This window comes from Trachemys scripta, chromosome 10 (genome assembly GCF_013100865.1).
Source record: "Trachemys scripta elegans isolate TJP31775 chromosome 10, CAS_Tse_1.0, whole genome shotgun sequence".
Taxonomy (NCBI): domain Eukaryota; kingdom Metazoa; phylum Chordata; order Testudines; family Emydidae; genus Trachemys; species Trachemys scripta.
In genome coordinates this window covers 23,132,075-23,151,892 of record NC_048307.1, presented here as the reverse complement: position 1 = coordinate 23,151,892, position 19,818 = coordinate 23,132,075, and the positions used below count along the sequence as shown (strand labels likewise).

The 19,818-nt window shown below is 39.7% G+C and overlaps 1 protein-coding gene across 12 annotated transcripts in view; it reads left to right on the top strand.

Moving 5' to 3' along the window:
* Positions 1-19,818, top strand: part of CLEC16A (C-type lectin domain containing 16A) — a 186,191-nt gene that overhangs the window by 65,184 nt on the left and 101,189 nt on the right. For all 12 annotated transcript variants that reach the window (XM_034783355.1, XM_034783345.1, XM_034783346.1 and 9 more), the window contains 3 exons: positions 8,492-8,614; positions 11,501-11,610; positions 17,567-17,611. In XM_034783355.1, the coding sequence (XP_034639246.1) occupies positions 8,492-8,614; positions 11,501-11,610; positions 17,567-17,611 (278 nt within the window). The remainder of the gene's footprint in view (positions 1-8,491; positions 8,615-11,500; positions 11,611-17,566; positions 17,612-19,818) is intronic.

Below are 19,818 nucleotides of genomic sequence, written 5' to 3'. Positions count from 1 at the left end.
GCTCAGGTATAAATTACTACAGGATATGGAAGGCAGTGGAGAATTAGGCCCCTTATTTTTGAAAGTGTACTGTGGCCTGCTATTGGTACTCAATTCCACAAGTCCTTAATTCATTCTTTGTTAATGACACAATTTTCTTTGTCCTCAACAGCTACAAATATGTTGCATCATAATTCTTTAGTTTCAGTTTTAGAGATTTTATTATGAAGGGTTTTTTTTTTGCTTTTAATATGTTTTTGCAGTTGGTCCATACACTTGTATATGTGACATTACTTGGGGTAGCTGCAGAGTTGGCTTTACTGCTGATTATCTTGTAATGAACCGATGCAACTTTAATGGATTTTTCATTGTGAAAGGATTTGAACATATGACATACACAATAATGTAAACTGAATGCTAATGTCAGAATTCTAGGAAGTTCTGATAGATAAAATGCATCAAATGTCTGCATAATATAGAAACAAATGTTGTGTATGGAAGCATTGAACCATTACCAATACAATTCAGTTAATCATCAAAATTAGAGCTGTCAAGTGATTAAAAAATTTAGTGATTAATTGCACTGTTGTTAATAGAACACCATTTATTTAAATATTAAATGTTTTCTACATTTTTCAAATATGTTGATTTCAATTATAACAGAATACAAAGTGTACAGTGCTCACTTTATTTATTTTTAATTACAAATATTTGCACTGTAAAAAAACAAAAGAAATAGTATTTTAATTCACCTAATACAAGTACTGAAGTGTGATCTCTTTATCATGAAAGTTAAACTTACAAATGTAGAATTATGTACAAAAAAACCCTGCATTAATAAATAAAACAGTGTAAAACTTTAGACCCTACTTCTTGTTCAGCCAATGGCTCAGACAAACAAGTTTGTTTATATTTGCAGGAGATAATGCTGCCCGCTTCTTATTCACGATGTCACTGAAAATGAGAACAGGCGTTCGCATGGCACTGTTGTAGCTGGCGTTGCAAGATATTTACATGCCAGATGCGCTAAAGATTCATATATCCCTTCATGCTTCAACCACTATTCCAGAGGGCATGCATCCATGCTGATGATGGGTTCTGCTCGCTAACAATCCAAAACAGTGCAGACCAACGCATGTTCATTTTCATCTGAGTCAGATGCCACCAACAGAAGGTTGATTTTCTTTTTTGGTGGTTCGGGTTCTGTAGTTTCCCCATCGGAGTGTTGCTCTTTTAAGACTTCTGAAAATGTGCTGTACACCTCATGCCTCTCAGATTTTGGAAGGCACTTCATATTCTTAAACCTTGGGTCGAGTGCTGTAGCTATCTTTAGAAATCTCACATTGGTACCTTCTTTGCGTTTTCTGAAATCTGCAGTGAAAGTGTTCTTAAAATGAACAACATGTACTATGTCATCATCCGAGACTGTTATAACATGAAATATATTTAATTAACGCGTTATTTTTTTAACGAGCGTCATCAGCATGGAAGCATGTCCTCTGGAATGGTGGCTGAAGCATGAAGAGATATATGAATGTTTAACACATAGAAGAACATAAATTGTTGGGCAAAACTCAACACGGTTTCTGTAAAGGGAAATCGTGTCTTTTGGGGCGGGAGAGATAGCTCAGTGGTTTGAGCATTGGCCTGCTAAACCCAGGGTTGTGAGTTCAGTCCTTGAGGGGGCCATTTAGGGATCTGGGGTAAAAATCTGTCTGGGGATTAGTCCTGCTTTGAGCAGGGGGTTGGACTAGATGACCTCCTGAGGTCCCTTCCAACCCTCATATTCTATGATTCTATACATACAATATGATGGGGGCTAATTTAGCTACAACTAATCAGGAAAAAGATCTTGGAGTCATCGTAGATAGTTCTCTGAAGACGTCCACGCAGTGTGCAGAGGCAGTCAAAAAAGCAAACAGGATGTTAGGAATCATTCAAAAGGGGATAGAGAATAAGACAGAGAATATATTATTGTCCACATCTTGAATACTGCGTACAGATATGGTGGTCTCATCTCAAAAAAGATATACTGGCACTAGAAAAGGTTCAGAGAAGGGCAACTAAAATGATTAGGGGTTTGGAATGGGTCCCATATGAGGAGAGATTAAGGAGGCTAGGACTTTTCAGCTTGGGAAAGAGGAGACTAAGCGGGGATATGATAGAGGTATATAAAATCATGAGTGATATGGAGAAAGTAGATAAAGAAAAGTTATTTACTTATTCCCATAATACAAGAACTAGGGGCCACCAAATGAAAGTGATGGGCAGCAGGTTTAAAACAAATAAAATGAATTTCTTCTTCACACAGTGCCCAGTCAACTTATGGAATTCCTTGCCTGAGGAGGTTGTGAAGGCTAGGACTATAACAGCGCTTAACCTCCATGAATTTATCCAGTTCTCTTTTAAGTCCATTAATGGCTATTAGCCAGGATGGGTTAAGGAATGGTGTCCCTAGCCTCTGTTTGTCAGAGGGTGGAGATGGATGGCAGGAGAGAGATCACTTGATCATTGCCTGTTAGGTTCACTCCCTCTGGGGCACCTGGCATTGGCCACTGTCGGTAGATGGACCTTTGGTCTGACCCAGTATGGCCGTTCTTATGTTCTTAACATATCTGGCATATAAATACCTTGCAATGCCGGCTACAATTCTCACTTTCTGGTGACATTGTAAATAAAAGAGGGCAGCATTATTTCCCATAAATGTAAACAAACTTGTTTGTCTTAACGATTGGCTGAATGAGAAGTAGGACTGAGTGGACTTGTAGGCTCTAAAGTTTTGCATTATTTTGTTTTTGAGTGAAGTTATGTAACAAAAAACAATCTACATTTGTAAGTTGCACTTTCACGATAAGAGATTGCACTACAGTACTTGTCTGAGATGAACTGAAAAATACTTACTTTTGTTTATCATTTTTACAGTGCAAATATTTGTAATAAAAATAAAGTGAGCAGTGGACATTTTGTATTCTGTGTTGTAACTGAGATCAATATATTTGAAAATGTAGAAAAAGCTCCGAAGTATTTAAATAAATGGTATTCTATTATTATTATTTAACAGTGTGATTAAAACTGCAATTAATCTCGATTAATCAACAGCCCTATTCAAAATGAATTCTGGTTCAAGTTTCCAACAGAAAATTCTACTTCCACTTCACCTCTTGGATCTTTTTGAAATACTGATAAGTATAGAATGTATCTTACGTGACTGGAGCATTTTTATTGAATTTCAACTTCCAACTCCTGAAACAGACTGCCTTCAACTGAAATCAGTTGAACAAAAACTCAGCATTTCAGGACAGCACTGTGGGGCGGGGGGAGGGGAAGACTATGACTTCAATAAAGTGGTAGAGGCATTTCTCTTAACACTTTGAACAAGTTCAGGTAGCAAAAAGGCAAGTAGATTGATGACAGAAGTCCTGAAAGGTGAGGGCGCAAGTCCAGAATGTTTTAATTTTACAACCAATTAAGGGTTATGGACACGTGGGTGGAGAGACTATAAAACTGTGGACAACTTTTTTTTCCCCAGGGGGATAGAAAATTAGGTTTTGAAACTGGTTAAAAATAATTCTACAGAACCACATGCTGTGGAGAGAAGAAATGGATTTGTCTGTTGTGTGGCTCCATTTTCCAGCTGGAATTGTGTAGTGGATGTGATAGGACCAAAATAATGCAGATTGAGTATTTTAAGGATGTAAGCCAGGGATTGGTGACAAATCAAGTCCTATAAAAGAAAATGAAGAGTGAGGTCTTAAGTTCATTATGTACTAAATACGCCTTACCCCATGGTTTATTGGGATCATCTAGCTTGCAGTTGCAAAACATTGACCTGCTACATTTGCAGTTCATGTTGAAGGGCATTAATAATGCTAGACTGCCAATACTTAAAAAAATCAGGCTCTCGTTACATTATGTAAATGAAATCAGATACAGTTAGCTGTACATTTTTGGGTGCAGCATGTGTGAAGTTAATTTGAGAAATTCTATAAAATGTGAAATTTCAAGGAGTTAAAAAATTTCCAGTAGAGCAGATGAATGTGGGTTTTATATGTTTAGTTTATTATAATGGCACTAGTTAGACTGCAATAACTTCAGCATCCAACATTAAACCCTTTCTTACAGCTATCCAGCTAGATAAATATTTTAATTCTGGTCCCTGTACATATAGAACACTTCCTTTCAAATATAATCCTTTTAGTTTTACTAATTTGGGGAGTTGAGTCTCATTTATTGGGCTAGGACACAATACAATAGTAGCATAGTTTAAGATCACAAATGTGTATTCTCAGACTATAATCTCTCTGCAGACTATTCTTATTTTGCAGAATATAATTTCATAAGCAACTCAATTCCAAATCAGTTAGTCATAGGCATGCAAAGCAGCTATAATCACTTCTGTTTTCCTGTGTATATGGATTTGAAGGCATTTCCTTTCGACCTGCTTCTCTGTTTGTTCCATTATTAAATTTGTTCTGTTAAAAGTTTGGCCTGCTCTGGGACCTAGATATGGACAAGCAGTATGTCTCCTTTTAACATATTTTGCTGTCATGTTGACTCTTTGGCCGAGTCTATCTTTCATGCTGAGGGATTTTTTTAGTTCTTCATAAATAAGATGAATTAGACACCAACTTGGCAACTAGTCATTGTAGGGGCAGATGTGTGCCTGGAAGGAACAGAGGCAGTGTCTTCTCTGGATGAGTTCCAGCAGATACTCTCATTGAAATTCTGAAAGGGAGACAAAGAACCAGTGCCTACTGTAAAAGGAACTGGTTTTTTGACCTTCATGTTTTGAGTATAGTAAGAGGGGAGGAATTGCATCCAGTGCTGGTAAATGACCAGGCCTTCCCTAAAAGGTAGTAGAATGTGGATAATACTACTATGCAGTTTCAGTCATTATTCAAAAATCAATTTTTGTGACTGATAATCTTTCCAGTAATCATGCTTTATTTTCTTTTTGGTGAAGATTATTGTGAAGGTTGTAGCAAAATGAGTGTCTTGTCCTCAGATTCCTTGAACCCTACCATCTGGTCTTTCTGCCTAGATATGATCAAGTTGGCACTGGTTTCTGATTGATCTTGCTCAGGTGTCCATGCTATTTCTTTCAGATGGCATTCCATTGACAATAAGGTTTATTAATTCTTCTGTGGGACCTGACTAGGGTGCTTTTAAGTGGGTTCTAGTCTGAACTTTTAAAAGCCTCAAAATGTGGTTTTGGGCAATTGCTTACCAGGCAAACTTCCCTGTGGCTCTATTTTGTTGTTCCTTTGGCTTAATATGTATTTGAGACCATTAGAGGTAATTGAGATTGTTTGTGTTGTGGTGTCACCGATGTGTGGATGGGATTCAGCTCCATCTGTCTTACCTCACCATTCCCTATGTCCAACTGAAATTGAGATTTTGATGCGAGTTGGCTGAAAACTGCCTGGATTACACAGATGGTGATAGTGTGCAGAAGAAATTTTTAAGACATTACAGGAATGAATCTTGCTCCAGTTATTGTGTGGCTTGGGCCATGTTTGGCCTAAGAGATTTGCAGTTTGGGGGTTCATTTGTTTTCTTTGTGGGTTTTGAATTACAGGAGGCATCATTGGCTGATAATATTTTTCCACTTATGTGAGATGAGGAGCTAGTTCCATTTTCTCCTGGTCATGGCCCTGCCACAATAACCCTTGTGTAACCCATGCTAACTGTAGCTTTGATACTTCCCCTCTAATAAGTGACCATATACAGATGTTTGAACCTTCTGTCTCTGAAATAATGCAGCCTGTAATTTTAGCTCTAGCAGTAGAGGCTCATGTTTTTAAGTCCTGGTTTTAATCCCTGTATATGATGATCCAGCCAAGGCCATAATTACAAGTGATGACCCGTATAGGGATTTGAACTTCTATAAACTTTGGTTATGAGCTTCCTTAAATTGGGGGATTATGTAACCCATGTTAACAGTCTATCTTTGTCTCCCTTAGTGGAGAAATCATATAGAGAGGTTTGTTAGCTACTGTTTTCTAGATTACAATAATCCAATGTGCTGTATTTGAAGACCACTGGAAAGTTAGTGTAGAAGAAAGACTACTTCTCACCTTTCAGGTGGTGGTAGTAAAAAGCAACAATAGTTCTTCAAAAGCTGGACTGGCTGCCTATTTGCTTTCAGGTTCAGTTAAGGCACTATTTACCATTGTGGGCCGCATCCAATACTACCTGTATGGCCCTGAGGATGTCACATGAGCTGCAGTGATGTGCTGATTGGGCCGCAAGCAGCTCACGGGCCACAGATTGAGAACCACCGAGTTAGTGTTGGCTTTGATCCATAAAGCCCTATAAGGCTTTGGGACTTGGTTGTCAGACAGAGTGCTCTGACTGTGGTGTGGTATGGTATGGTAGTTGAGGTATCTGTTTCTGTGGAATAGTGCTACTTTTATATCCACTTCTGAAGGAAGTGTTTGCATGTACTTGTTATGTACTTCTACCCTGAGCCCTATCTAGGGGTGCAGTTTACGCATCTAAAATGTAAGTACCGGTAATTACCAGCAAATGATGCTCTTGTTAGAATGGGTGTCAATGTATGGAAGCTGCTTGCATTTGTATTTGCATATTTCTACAGTAAATAGAATTGAGGACATGTGCTCTGTTGCTTTAGAAGGGCAACTTTCAGGTGCTCAAGCTGTGTATCATTAATAGTGCAGGCTTGGAAACGTTTTCATATCAGTGTCATCTGATTAGACAAAGCAATGTAGGACTTTTCAAAGGGTGAGAGCACACACAGAATTCTAATTACTAGTAATTAATTTTGTTAATTATCGAGCTGAAAATTGACCCTATAGTGTCCCTGGAATCCATGTAGAACCATTTTACATGCTAAGTATGTGAAGTCAGTGCGTGTTCATTTAGAATTGTGTTGTCTTGTACCTATACACATTGCATCTATGTTTCTATTCATTGCACGTGTTGCACACTTAAATAAATCTAAAAAAGCCCAGAAGTTGAATATTTGGTCACATATTTAAATAGTAGCTTGCTGGCAGAAGGCTTTTACTGCTGATCTATTTCCCTTCCTTTAGGCAAATGTCATTACTAATGGCACAATTAGCCTCCACGCTACAGTGTCAGTCACACATTTTTGTGATTACTGTTAATGCCCCTCAGTTTTGTTTATAAAGTCATTAACAATTTTCAAACCATATTGTCCAAGCAGTAACAAGTAATAAAGATTATGGTATAAAAATATGATGTTTTTGAACAAGCCATGCTCAGTATTTGAGATGGCAGGGAATAGACTGTTCCTATGGCTAGGTGTACTCTTCATGTGAAAGGAGTACATGAGACCTGGAAACTTCTCCTGTGAATCCTGTGTTGCCACTACATTGTTGTAGTCAGAATGCTTTGCTTTGAATCCAGCATACTACACAAATCATACTTTAGGGTATGGTAAAATGCTGCATACTTCAAAATGAATAGAAGTGGCATAATCCGTGGCAAACAAACCTTTCTTTAAGATTTTTAGTGGGAAACAAAACAATTGCATCAGCCAATTATAATTACAGTCAGCAGCGTAACTGTGCAAAACTAATATGCAAAACTGTTTGAAAGAAGGATGTTAAACAGGCTTCATACCTGCTACAAAATAAATGTTTACTTTTACCTTACAAGCTGTTGGAATTACTTTTATCTGGCAAATAAATAAAGTGAGGCTATACTAAAACACTGAAATCAAGTGTTTTGAAAAGCACACTTAAAGATATAACCATAAGGCATCCCAAGTGACAATGGATTGGCTTAGCAAGCAGGAGTTAAGGGTTGGAAGAAATTCAATAAAGTGGAGTACATTGTTCTGATCTATTATGGAAATGTTTTAGTTACTTGGAATCAAGACAATGAGCTTTTTAACACAGTCTGTAATCATTGTCTGAGGTCTTAGTGTAACTCATGTTGTTCATAAAGGGTAATATTTCAAACCAGCATATTCTGAGAAATCCAGCTTGGCATGAAAACTTGGCATATGTTTTAATTTCTTGTAAGAACTTTCACAAAAGCTAGTGTGTTTAGCATTTTGGAGTTATAATTATGAGCCTTTAATCTGGCTTGTTCCCTTGTAACTGTTGGTTGTTAAGAGAAATTCATCTTAACACATAGGAAAATTTGTTTTCTGGTTTTCTTAAATCAGACTTGCAGCAGGACCCTTACATGACTTGGTCAGTTGTCAACAAAGTAATAATAATTTTAAATGATTTTCTAAGGAACTGAAGAAGTTTAGGTGTCCATTTCAGTGGGATTTGAGTGCCTTCATCCTTCAGGCTCCTTTTGAATATCCCAACCTGGAAGGTTGTAAAACTTGTTCAATCTTCTGTTGTTGATTTCTTTTCTAACTGTGGCACAGCCATTCAAATGTCACAATTTTACTCTATGCCAATGCAGTTCTGTATTGCTTATGATACTCTGCATTTTTCAAGATGACTAATTGCAATTTTTAATAGCTATTAGCTAAAAAATATCCTCCTGTTTTCTTCCACTTCAAAAGGAATTGACCCAGTCAAGCTGGAGAGAATTCAGCTTCCAGCCCAGCATGCTGAGGAGAAAAGCTCATACAACCACGTGCTTGCAGAAAGGCTCATCAGGATAATGAATTATGCTGCTCAACCAGGTAGAGCATTTCTGATCACGTTAACTGGTTACTTTTTTTGTGCAGCAGTAAGTTCTGAAAATGTAGCGTCAATGCTTAAAATATTTGAAGTACTAAGTAAATGGCCCCATTCCCCATGCAGAAGAGACTCGCTGCTATTCAACTGGAACTAGCATGCTCTTGTTAGATGATAAGCAGATCTGGCCTGTGAAAGAGACACATGGTGGCATTCCATTGGAGTGCAGAGTAACTAGAAATTCTGCTTTTCATCTGAATAGTTGCTGTTGAATTCAAGACAACAGGGAGGCCTAAGACATTAGAGTTCCTGCTTATTGTTGTTACATAAGCAAAATGTCCAGCAAGCAGTGACTAGAGAGAGAGTTTACATTTTAGTAACTGATATTCGGTCCCAATCCTGCACGCATGCACTTCAGTAAAACTACTGCTGCGAGTAAAGTTACTTCCATGTGTAATTTTTGCAGTATTTAGCTCCTTAGTTTGTAGCTGCCCTTCATTTCTAGGCTGATTACAAATTTTCAATCAACGTTTTTTAATGCAAAATTGAGCATTCCGCTAAATTAATTTTTTTTTACAGAAGATGTCTGCTTTCCTTGAATGTTTTTGTTTTTTAATCAGAAAACTGAATTTTTTTTATAAAGTTCAAATTTGTGCGGGTGGGGGGAGGAACACACCCATTTTTCTGATGGCTCTAGTCATCTCATCTCTTCTAAATTAAGTAACTCATGGAAACATTGTGTTCAAGCATTAGCTCTTCACTGCCTTCCTCCCCACCCTTACCCCGGCTTCCCCCCGAAAGACTCAATGAGGAAACTAGCATTCCGCCACTTTGCTCCCCCCATGCTATGACACCAAAGCACTTCAATCAAGTCCTCAGCCATGCATAAGTGAACATCTGAAATGCTTGTTTACTTAATAGGGTGTGATTCTGTGAAGTCATTAACTTGTGCTAATATTTCATGTATAGACTGCAGTGACCTCGTTTCAGGTTTTTCTAATACATTATATAATTCAGTGAACATAAACAGTGATACTCTGACAGTATTTTAATAAGTGACTCTCACAAACATCCTCCTTAGGCTGCGTGATGTCATGTACTGAGAGTGCATGTGCTTGCGGAAGGAAGGTATGCAGGGCTAGAATCTGTTTGGTTTCTATTTAAACAAAAGCACTTCCTTGGAATCCATAATTAGCACTGCTGGCCAAAATTGATAGTGTGTTAGACATAATTCAGAGAAGTCTCCTTATTCCCTCCTCCTGCTCCAACTCTGGATGGGGGTCCACAGGGCCTTGGTTTTGGTCCTCTTCGTCCTCTATGGTTTTTCTCTAAGTTATCTCATCCAGAAACATGGATGAGACTATGATCTTTATGCTGAGGATTGTCAGATCTACCTCTCCTCTGAACCACTATCTGCTGTCTAAACTAAAATCCCTTCGTGTCCTTCTGACATCTCATGGATGTCTAGCTGTCAGTTTAAGATCAACATAGCCAAAACAGAGGTCTTAATCTCCCCCCCCCCCCCTCCGCCGCCAAAATCCTGCCACCCTCCCTCTTTTCCTTATCACTAGGCAACAATCTGGGCATTATCATCTTCTCTGCAAGATTTAAACACAGCCTAGATGTGAGAATCTAGACATGGCAAATTCCTTTTGACTAATATAATGTTGCTGAGATATGGCATTTCTTATCATCCACGCAACTAAAACTCTCATCCAAGTCCTCATCTTGTCTACGGCAACATTCTCATCCCCTCTCTCTCTCTCACGCACATGCACACCCCCAAGAGGCAATCTTGCCTCACAAATATCTATTTAAAATGTTGCTGCAACAATCACTTTCCTAGCTTGTTGTTTTGTCTGTCACTTGCCACTTTGCATCCCTTTGCTGGCTCCCCCTTCCCCACCACATCAAAACAAGTTACTTGTCTTCACTTTCAAGCCCACTCACTGCCTATCCCATGCTACCTGTTGTCTCATATGCTTTTGAGATGTTGACTCCCACTCCTGCTCTTTCAGCGATGCCAGCCTTAACTGCACATTTGTTGTTTTTCAAATAAATACCCTGTGTGTTCTTCCAAGTTGCCCATCATGCATAAGAGGGACTACCCATAAACATCTGCAAAGCTACCTCATTGTTCTCCTTCAAATCCCTCCTTAAAACTCTTTTCCTTAATGCCTTGAAAAAACGTAAATTAGACTGCTGGTGTGCTGAGACTGCTGCTTGTCATGCTGACCATTGTTGGCTGTTTGTTCTCTCCCATTAATCCACCTGTTGTGTGCATCTTCTGTCATCTGTATCCACCTGTTGTCTGTTATCTTATATTTAGATTGGGGGTAGAGACAGTTTTGTGTTTGTATATTGTCAACACAATGAGATCCTGGTACATGACAGTGAATGATGATGATTATGCTTCTGTTCCTGAAAGCTTCACTGGTGTAGCACAGTTTTTCAACCTGAAGGAGTGGGCTGGGGATGGGGAGAGAAGAGTGCTTTTAAGGTTTCCTTTCCCCAAATGTTTGAAAAATCCTGTTCGCTGAAGTCTGGATTAGCCCAAAGCCAAAACATTTGCTTTTAGTATTATTACGTGTCTGGGGCTGAGTCTCCTGGCAATGGTGATTTGACAGCTCCCAGAGAAGTAGTGGACTCCATCAGTGACAGAAATAACCTCAACTTTCTCTTGAGAGAGAACTATTTTGCAAGGTCATAATCTTATGTGCCTGAGTCATAGTGTTGTAGTATATTCTGGTTTTGTTGTGTGTGGCCATTGTGGGGATAGTCGGGGGAGAGGGGGGGAGAAATGGAAAACGCATGGAAAGCCTCTGAGTAAAAAGGAGATTTTTCCTGAGTAAATACCCTGTACAATAATTCTAATTGACTGTTTACTTTAGATGGAAAAGTTCGTCTGGCAACACTGGAACTGGGCTGTCTATTACTAAAGCAGCTGGTATTATCTAAAAGTGGCAGTATTATAAAAGATGTTCACCTTGCTTGCCTTGAGGTAAGTGTGTGTTACTTAGTGTTACTTAGCCATCACCTTAAGGAAAGTGTTTTAGTGGTAGGGCCCACATAAGTAATGGTTTTGTTGGTTACAATGACAGCTGGACATGAACCAAAGCTGCACAGGTCATTCTGTTCTATTTAGTTTCATATAATCCATCTCTACAGCAAATACCTTTGTTTAATTGCACAGAACTACTGAGGAAAGAGGCTGTCTAGTGGTTAGATTAAGGAACTGGGAGTTGGGACTCCTAGGTTGTCTTCTCAGCTTTGCCATCACCTTGATGTGTGAACTCAGGAAAGTGTCAACATCGCTGTGTATAAGGGCACTTCTGCATTGCCCCACAGTTCTGACTCCAGGGGTGTAAATAGCGGTGCACACCAAAGTGCTGCACTGTAACTCCCCTGTGTGGATGTTGCAGGTGCAAACTAAACAATTGCTACTTCACATTATCATGGTCCTGTTTGAAGAGGATTAAGTTATGGGAACTAGGAACCTTTTAGTTCTCATGCAGCATCCACATGGGGCAGTTACAGGGCAGTGCTTTGGTGTGCACTGCTATTCGCACGAGTCTGAACTGCGGGGCAGTGCAGACGTGCCCTGCATTGGTATAAAATTTGGATGCTCCCCATCTCGCAATGGTGCAGTGAGAGTTAATTGTTTGTGACTCACTTTGAGTTGCTCAGATGAAAGGCATTTTGTAAATGCAAAACTCCTATTCTTTTCATCAAGATGAAGATTGGGAGGCTGAGTGGATAGAAACCATGCCCAGTATATAATCAGCTTTTTTTCTGAATGAAATTATCAGGAAATAATTCTCCTTTGAGTGGCTTCTTCATATTTTCATTCATGGGATATGCCAACTGGATAGAGCTGGGACAGTGGAACCTTAACTAGGAGTGCCTGTTGGAGTGCTCTTGCACTCCCTCCTGCCCCTTTCCTCACTGTTCCTGAACACATAGGAGGGAGGCTAGGAAAGAGGGCGTGGCTCTCTGGCCAATTCAGTTCCTTCCAATTACTAATGGTGATGGATTAGGAATTGCTCTAGATCGTTGCTCTGAATCCTTCTTAAATTGCCCAGCTATCTTTAATAAAAATCTGTACATATTCTAACAAAACTTTATACTATATTAGGATTTTAGGGTTAGGGTGGCTGCTCCAAGCATTAGTCCTGGAAGAAACCTTGTTGGCAGATCCAAAAATTAAGCAGCTGGGCGTTAAGCCCTGTGCTGCTTGCCCTTCAGGCTTCCCAGCATCAGTGTCAGAGTGTCTTGCCTGCCCCAGAGAAGGATATTTATTATTATTATTTTTTTTTAATTGATCAGACTGTTGATTACTGGCTAGACTGGTGAATGCTGCCATGGCAGAGACGGCACTATTGCCCAGCACCTTGACATTACTCATACCTTCATTCCAATCATTGCACCAGACAGTGCTGGTCTCCTTTTGAACCTTCACATCTAAAGATACTGGATTTGTCTGTAAAACTGAAGGAGGAAGAACAATTCCCTACTGTAGTGGAAGATACATTGGAAGATGGAGAGTAGACGGTTTTACACAAACTTCAGGAAACACATCCTGTATTTGATGATTGACTATCCCTTGATGAAAACATGGGTGACTTTTGCTTCATCTTCATCTGAAGTTGCTCTTGCCTTTCTCGAATTAGTGGAAAATACCAACTACTTCAAGAAAACTGTTCATATGAAGTCTTTGACATCGTATAGTCTCTCAGCAGTATTAAATGGAATTCTACAACTTGTGATGCTCATGTGGGCAAGCCCAGCTTCAGTTCAACCAATATATGAAAATAAACAGACAAATTATATCATTTACCCCAAAATGGCTTCTCCTATTCCTACACATGCACACCATCAAACTCTCTGGTGATATAAGTGGCTGTTCAGAGGTCTAAAGGTGGATCAGTCCTTCTATACTGCTTCATTGTAAGGATGGAAAGAAGATGGATTTATGAGGGTTGGTGGAAGCCTTCTCTTACTTCACTACTCAAACCTAAAGTGGAGGAACAAGCAGTGTTCATGCTGTACCAATACCACATTTGGGTAAAAATAGCAGCGCCTACTATTCTCCCAGACTACCAGAGAACTCGCAAATGCCATCATTATGGTGGGTCAGCAAGTGGCAAAATATGACTTGGGAACATCTCTTGATTCTTCCAACTCTGCAGTTAGAGCTGTAGTTTTTGCAATTTCTATCAGAAGGTTCACTTGGTTTAAATCTTCAAGAATTCCAGAAACAAAGTCTAAATTTGGGGATCTTCCCTTAGAGAAGGACTGTTTAGTACCAGAACTAATGAGGTTTCTGGAAAAGTTAGACCAGACATACTTCCAGGTTGCAGGGCATTTAGCAACAGCCCAAGAGGAAACCTGGTTTTCAGGTACCCCATCATAGTCGTCTTCTTTTCAACTTCCCCACAGGAGACCATGTTATTACTAACAATATCCTCTTTAGTAACCCTTTCAGTGAGAAGAAACTTCAAGAATCAGTGCAAACAATCATCTTTGAGAGCTATGATGTCAGGCCATTGGCCCAAAGTTTGACATACTGCCCAGGAACTATAATCCAGTACTAATTCAAGTGTATTTCCCTCAATTTAGAGCCTGACTGCATCATTTTTTTCCACTGCATTTCTACAGGAAAATGCAGTGGAATTTAGAAATTACAAGAGGTATCAATACAGTTCAAAACTATTCATCCTTCCATTTCCCTATTCAGGAACCCTCATTGCAAAAACCTGTTGAGATAATTGGTTCTTGCCCTCCCTGAAAGAGGGTAGTACCAAGGAATAGAGGAGGTACCACAGAAATTGGGAAACACAGGGTTCTATTCAAGGTACTTTCTGATTCCCAAAAAAGATGGTCTTCACTCTATACTAGACCTTAAGAAGCTTTCATCAGGAAAATTAATTTCCATATGCTGACCTGAGCCTCTACCATACTCTCCCGTTGTTAAGGAGTGGTTTGCTGGTCTCTGTTTAAAGGACACTTGTTCCATATCTGCAAAAGAATCACTCATTGCAAGTACCTTCATTTAGTGGGGCAAGATCATTTTTTGGACTTTCTGCTGCCACAGAGTATTTACAAAATATGCATCTGTGGTGGCAACTCACATAAGAGGGAATTTATGTGAACAATTTGAACAATAGGTTGTTATCAAAGGAACACCTTTACAATGCTCTCTTCTGCATATACTCCCTTTGAAAGACCTCGGTTCTTGATAAATTGAAAAGTTACTCTTACAAATCTCCTATAAAAGCTCTTTATCTTTTGAATGGACATTAAGTAGTGTTCTACCTCAAGTTGATGGGATTTTTAGCATCAAAATAAGTCCCCCATACGCTAATCTCAAAATGAGAACCTTATAGCACTGGCTGTCAACCAGATACAGACTCCAGACAGCATGTATTGAAAATTAACCATTCCAAAGACAGTGCTGCGATTTTTGAGGTGGGGCACTCAACTTGCAATGTCTTCTGGGATATAGCATTCAGCCCTCTTGCTCCATTTACAACAGTTACCTCTGATGTGTAAGCAACAGATGGGGGGCCTCACTGCTTCTGGTTCACAGCGTAGGGAACGCTAAAATCCCCCAGAGACCAAGTTACATATAAACCTTCTAGAGCTCAGAGAAATTTGTTAGGCATTAAAAACTTTCTTACGTCGTCTCCAGCACAGTTGGTCTAGGTGGTTATGAACAATATTACAAACAGAGAGGTTCCTATTCTACATAACTTTGCAGAGAGGTTACAGTTTTATGGGAATGATGTATTCTTATGCACCTGTCACAGACCAATTAAGAAGAATCACAATAGATGCTCACAAGTGGTCACTGAAAACACCAATGACGGAGGAAATCTTCGCATCGTGGGGACACCCAAACATAGACTTCATTGTAAATAGCGTGAAACGTCAAAGGTTTTGTTCAAGAGCAGAGAGAGACGGGCATTTGAGTTTTGATTCTGCATATAATGAAGGCAAGGACTCCTGCATGCCTTTCTTCCTATCCTCTTATGCAGGGGGTTATAAGAAAAGTAAATCAGGACAAGGTCAAGATAATCTTATTCACGCCTGCTTGGCCTAGAGAACAATGGTCACCAGACCTACTGTACCGCTTAGCAGGGACCTACAAAATGCTGCCAGTTACTCCATATTTACTGATCCAACAAGATAATGGAGTCTATCATCTAGATCAAAGCATTCTGCATGTCACCACATGGGCAATAGGTTTCTAATGGACTTTGAGCTACTTTGTTCTACTGATGTTCAGAATGTCTTAGTGAGCTCCAGAAAAGAATCTACTCAAATGGTACAATTTAAAACAGAAAAACTTCAGTGTCAGCAGGTAATAATACATCCCTTTTGACTGCCCAGTTCAGTGTATACTGAAATACTTGCTCCAGCTGAAAATCTCAGACTTGTTCCTTTCTTTAATTAAAATTCATTTATCTGCCATATCAGTCTTCTATTCTTTTGACGATAAAAATGTGTTTTCTCTTGAAACAGTTAAGAAATGTTTTAAAGAGACGTAATATTTATTCTTCTATTAAACTATGTCATCGTGGTGGGATATAAATCTGGTTCTCACACATTTAAGGAAATGCCCATTTGAGCTGATGGGAGAATTTGTTTTTATTTCGTTTCTAAAAATAGCACTCCTGGAGGAAGTTCTGTGTGCAAGGTGATTGAGCAAGTTATAGGCACTTATGGTAGAACCACCATTTACAGTTGTTTTTTTTTTTTTAATGAGGACAAAATAGTTGTACATCTTCACTCCCTAATTTCTCCCTAAAGTAGTTAGAATTTCACATTAATCAGTTCACTTCTGTTTCTTTCTGAGTTTCATGTGCAGAAGGGTAAAGTCAAACTGCATACTCTTCATGTTAAGAGCTTTAGCTAACTCTTTATTACCATGTAAATAGTACAGACATTCACCAAAGCTATATCTCCTTTGCTTAGAATAAAAAGGGGCAAGTTATGTCTTCCTAAACATCACTCATCTGGGTCAAAGTCTGTACAGGAGAGGCTTTTACGTTCACTTCAGGAATAGGAATGGAACGTATAAGTTCTCACTCTGCTAGGGCCAACGGAGCTTCAGTATCGTGTCTCAGACACATACCAATTAGAAATCTGTAAATCTGCAACTTGGAGCTCTAGTTCACATTCTTACCAAACATTGCTGTCAGAACCTCAAGACCAGGTTTGAAGCTCAGTTTGGCAGAGCAGTCCTTCAATCACTTATTAATTAGGAAAAAGAACAGGAGTACTTGTGGCACCTTAGAGACTAACAAATTTATTTGAGCATGAGCTTTCATGGGCTACAGCCCAGTTCTTCGAATGCATAGAATGGAACATATATGCATCCGAAGAAGTGGGCTGTAGCCCGCAAAAGCTTATGCTCAAATAAATTTGTTAGTCTCTAAGGTGCCACAAGTACTCCTGTTCTTTTTGCGGATACAGCCTAACACGGCTGCTACTCTGAAACCTGTCATTATTAATTAGGACTTCTCATCCTGCCTTCCTTTGGATCTACTGCCTGCCAATCTCTCCCATGCATGGGAATATACAAAGGCCACTCGAAGGAGAAATAACAGTATGTTATTTGTAACTGTAGGTCAAGATGGACTCTGCGTATTTGCACTCCCTGACCACCTTCCCCTCTTCCTTGACTCTTATAAACTAGACTTGAGGAAGCAGACTTGAGGGAAGGGACTGAGGTGGCTGGAGTGCCACAACTTCTTTTATAGCCTGACCCCAAGAACATTCAGGAGGGGCAGGAGGGGACACGAGTGCTCCAGTGGCCACTGTCTCAGTGCACCCGCGTGCATGTCCTGTGAGTGCAAATATGCAGAGTCCATCTCAAAGAACTCTAGTTGCAAGTAAGTAACCTTAATTTTGGGTATTGATCAGTGATGATCTGATCTATTTCTTCTCTCTAGGGTGCAAGAGAAGAGAGTGTTCATCTTCTGCGGCACTTCTATAAGGTACTTTTTTAAAGAGGTGGATAAAATTAATTAATCCTTTCTTATTTTAAATATTTCCTCTTCCAACTGGGGTAGGCTACACTGTGTGCATATATTAGAAAAAAGTGTACACAATATTTAAAGAAAATGATGGAGTTTAATACCATAAATTATATTGCCAATATTGTATGCAGTGTCTTTGTAGCCATTTCTATCCCAGGATATTGAAGAGACAACGTGAGTGAGGCAATATCTTTTATTGGACCAACTTCTGAAGTCAGAATGCTCACCCACCTTGTCTCTCTGTTGCTTTCAGGGCAGCTTAACTTTTTGAGTAAGGGAAGAATTCTGCCTTTGAAACAGAATCATTATACTGGTTGATTTTCTTTACTGGAAAAAAAATGGACGTTGCAAATTGCTTATTCTTCATGACTGCACATGTCCGCTCAACTTCAGGCATGTGCGCATGCAGTCCACCAGAGCTGGAGATGGTTTTTCCTTAGTGGTGACTACTGGGGTGACACATGCATCTTTATTATGCTCATGCTACTGACTGATGATATAAAGGACAGAGCTACCCCTGACCCCTTCAGTTCCTTTCGTTGTCGGAGCATGTTGACTTGTTTACTCAAGTCTTTCCCAAATGTCAGTGTTTTTTTCTGTATCTTTGTGTGTAATTGTAGTGCATGTGTATGTGTATCTGTCTAGGTTTTTTTTCTTTTTCTTGGTTTTCTGGCATTGAGTCCCTCTTAGTGGTCAGGTGTTACCATTCAGTACCAAGCCATGCCTTTGGTCCTCGGGTTTTAAGCCCTATGCTGGTTGCAAGATGTTTCTGCCAGTGAGTGACCCTTGTTCCCGGTGCCTGAAGTGTCTGGGTGAGGGCCACATTCAAGACCCACTGCCAGATCTGTAAAGACTTCAAGCTGCGTACAAAAAAGGACAGGGAGGTGAGACTGTGCCATGCTTTTATGGTGGCTGTCTTGCATCCATCTTTGGAACCTTCCTACTTGGTGTAGATGCCAAGTACATCCATGTCTGCTGTATGTGCCCCTCCGGACATTCTCATTTACCCCCGAAAGATAATCATCAATGGTAAGGCACCAATCCTCTTCTCTGGTGCTGAGGAAAAAACGCATGAGATCTAGTGAACACCATTCCTCTAATATAGGTAGATCTGAATCTGGCATGAGATTGAGATCCCTGTTGCCATCTATCCTCAGAGTAGCAGATATGGCAGGTAGACAACGCACCCTGGTACCGACCTCTGCTATATCTCTATAAGAATCATTGACTCTGGTACTGGCTTCTGGGTCGTCGAGGCCAGTTCTTACTGTGGTGCTGACACTTGTGGTGTAGCAACTGCTGGGCCAAGGAAGTGTCTCAGTGCCGACAACACCTGAGACTTGTGCAGCAGCTAGAGTTTTACTCTGCCTCTCGGTACTAGAGTCTCAGTGCCAGATTCTTCAATCGTGCAGGCGGTAGGCCTACTGGTACTGGTTCTTCTCCATTCTTCTTGTCCATTCCACAACCCATACCTTTTCCACTCTACATTGGAATTTATCTGGTAAGAAGGAACTGAGGGTGTGTTGGGGGCAGCTCCAACTTTTATATCATTAGCTGGTAACACAAGCATGCAAAAGGTGCATGTGCCATCCTGATGAGTACTGCTAAGAAAAAATCTTCAGCTCTGGTGCACTGGCTGTGCACACACGTGAAGTGGAATGGACATGTGCAACACATCTTGAAGCAAAACAGTTACAGCACAGGTTAGTAACAATTTTTTGTCTTGGACATGGATTAGTGAGTAAAGTGCAAGCAAGGTATCAGAGGTATATGATTGTAGTTTATTACAAGGTTCTGCTACTTATGAATGGAACGGAACCTGAAACTTAAACCTCATTGTAGTACATCAGGGATGCTGTCAGCATTAGGGAGACACATGGTTATTAATGACACTTCTTGCTCAGCAGTGATCTTTAGAATGGCTCATAATTTATTCTCAATATCTTAAGTATTTTCTTTTTCCCCCTATTTAAGTGAGATGTTTACAGCATTTCACTTCTTCTGGTGCATTGTAAACAAATCATGAGAGAACTGAAATATTCAATCTGACACTTTAACTCCTACTAACAATAAACTAATGTCAAATATCCCAAAACAATGAACAGACATGATGTTTTCCTATTTTGGTAAGTTCTTAAAAGAATGTTGAGTGCTGAACGATGATG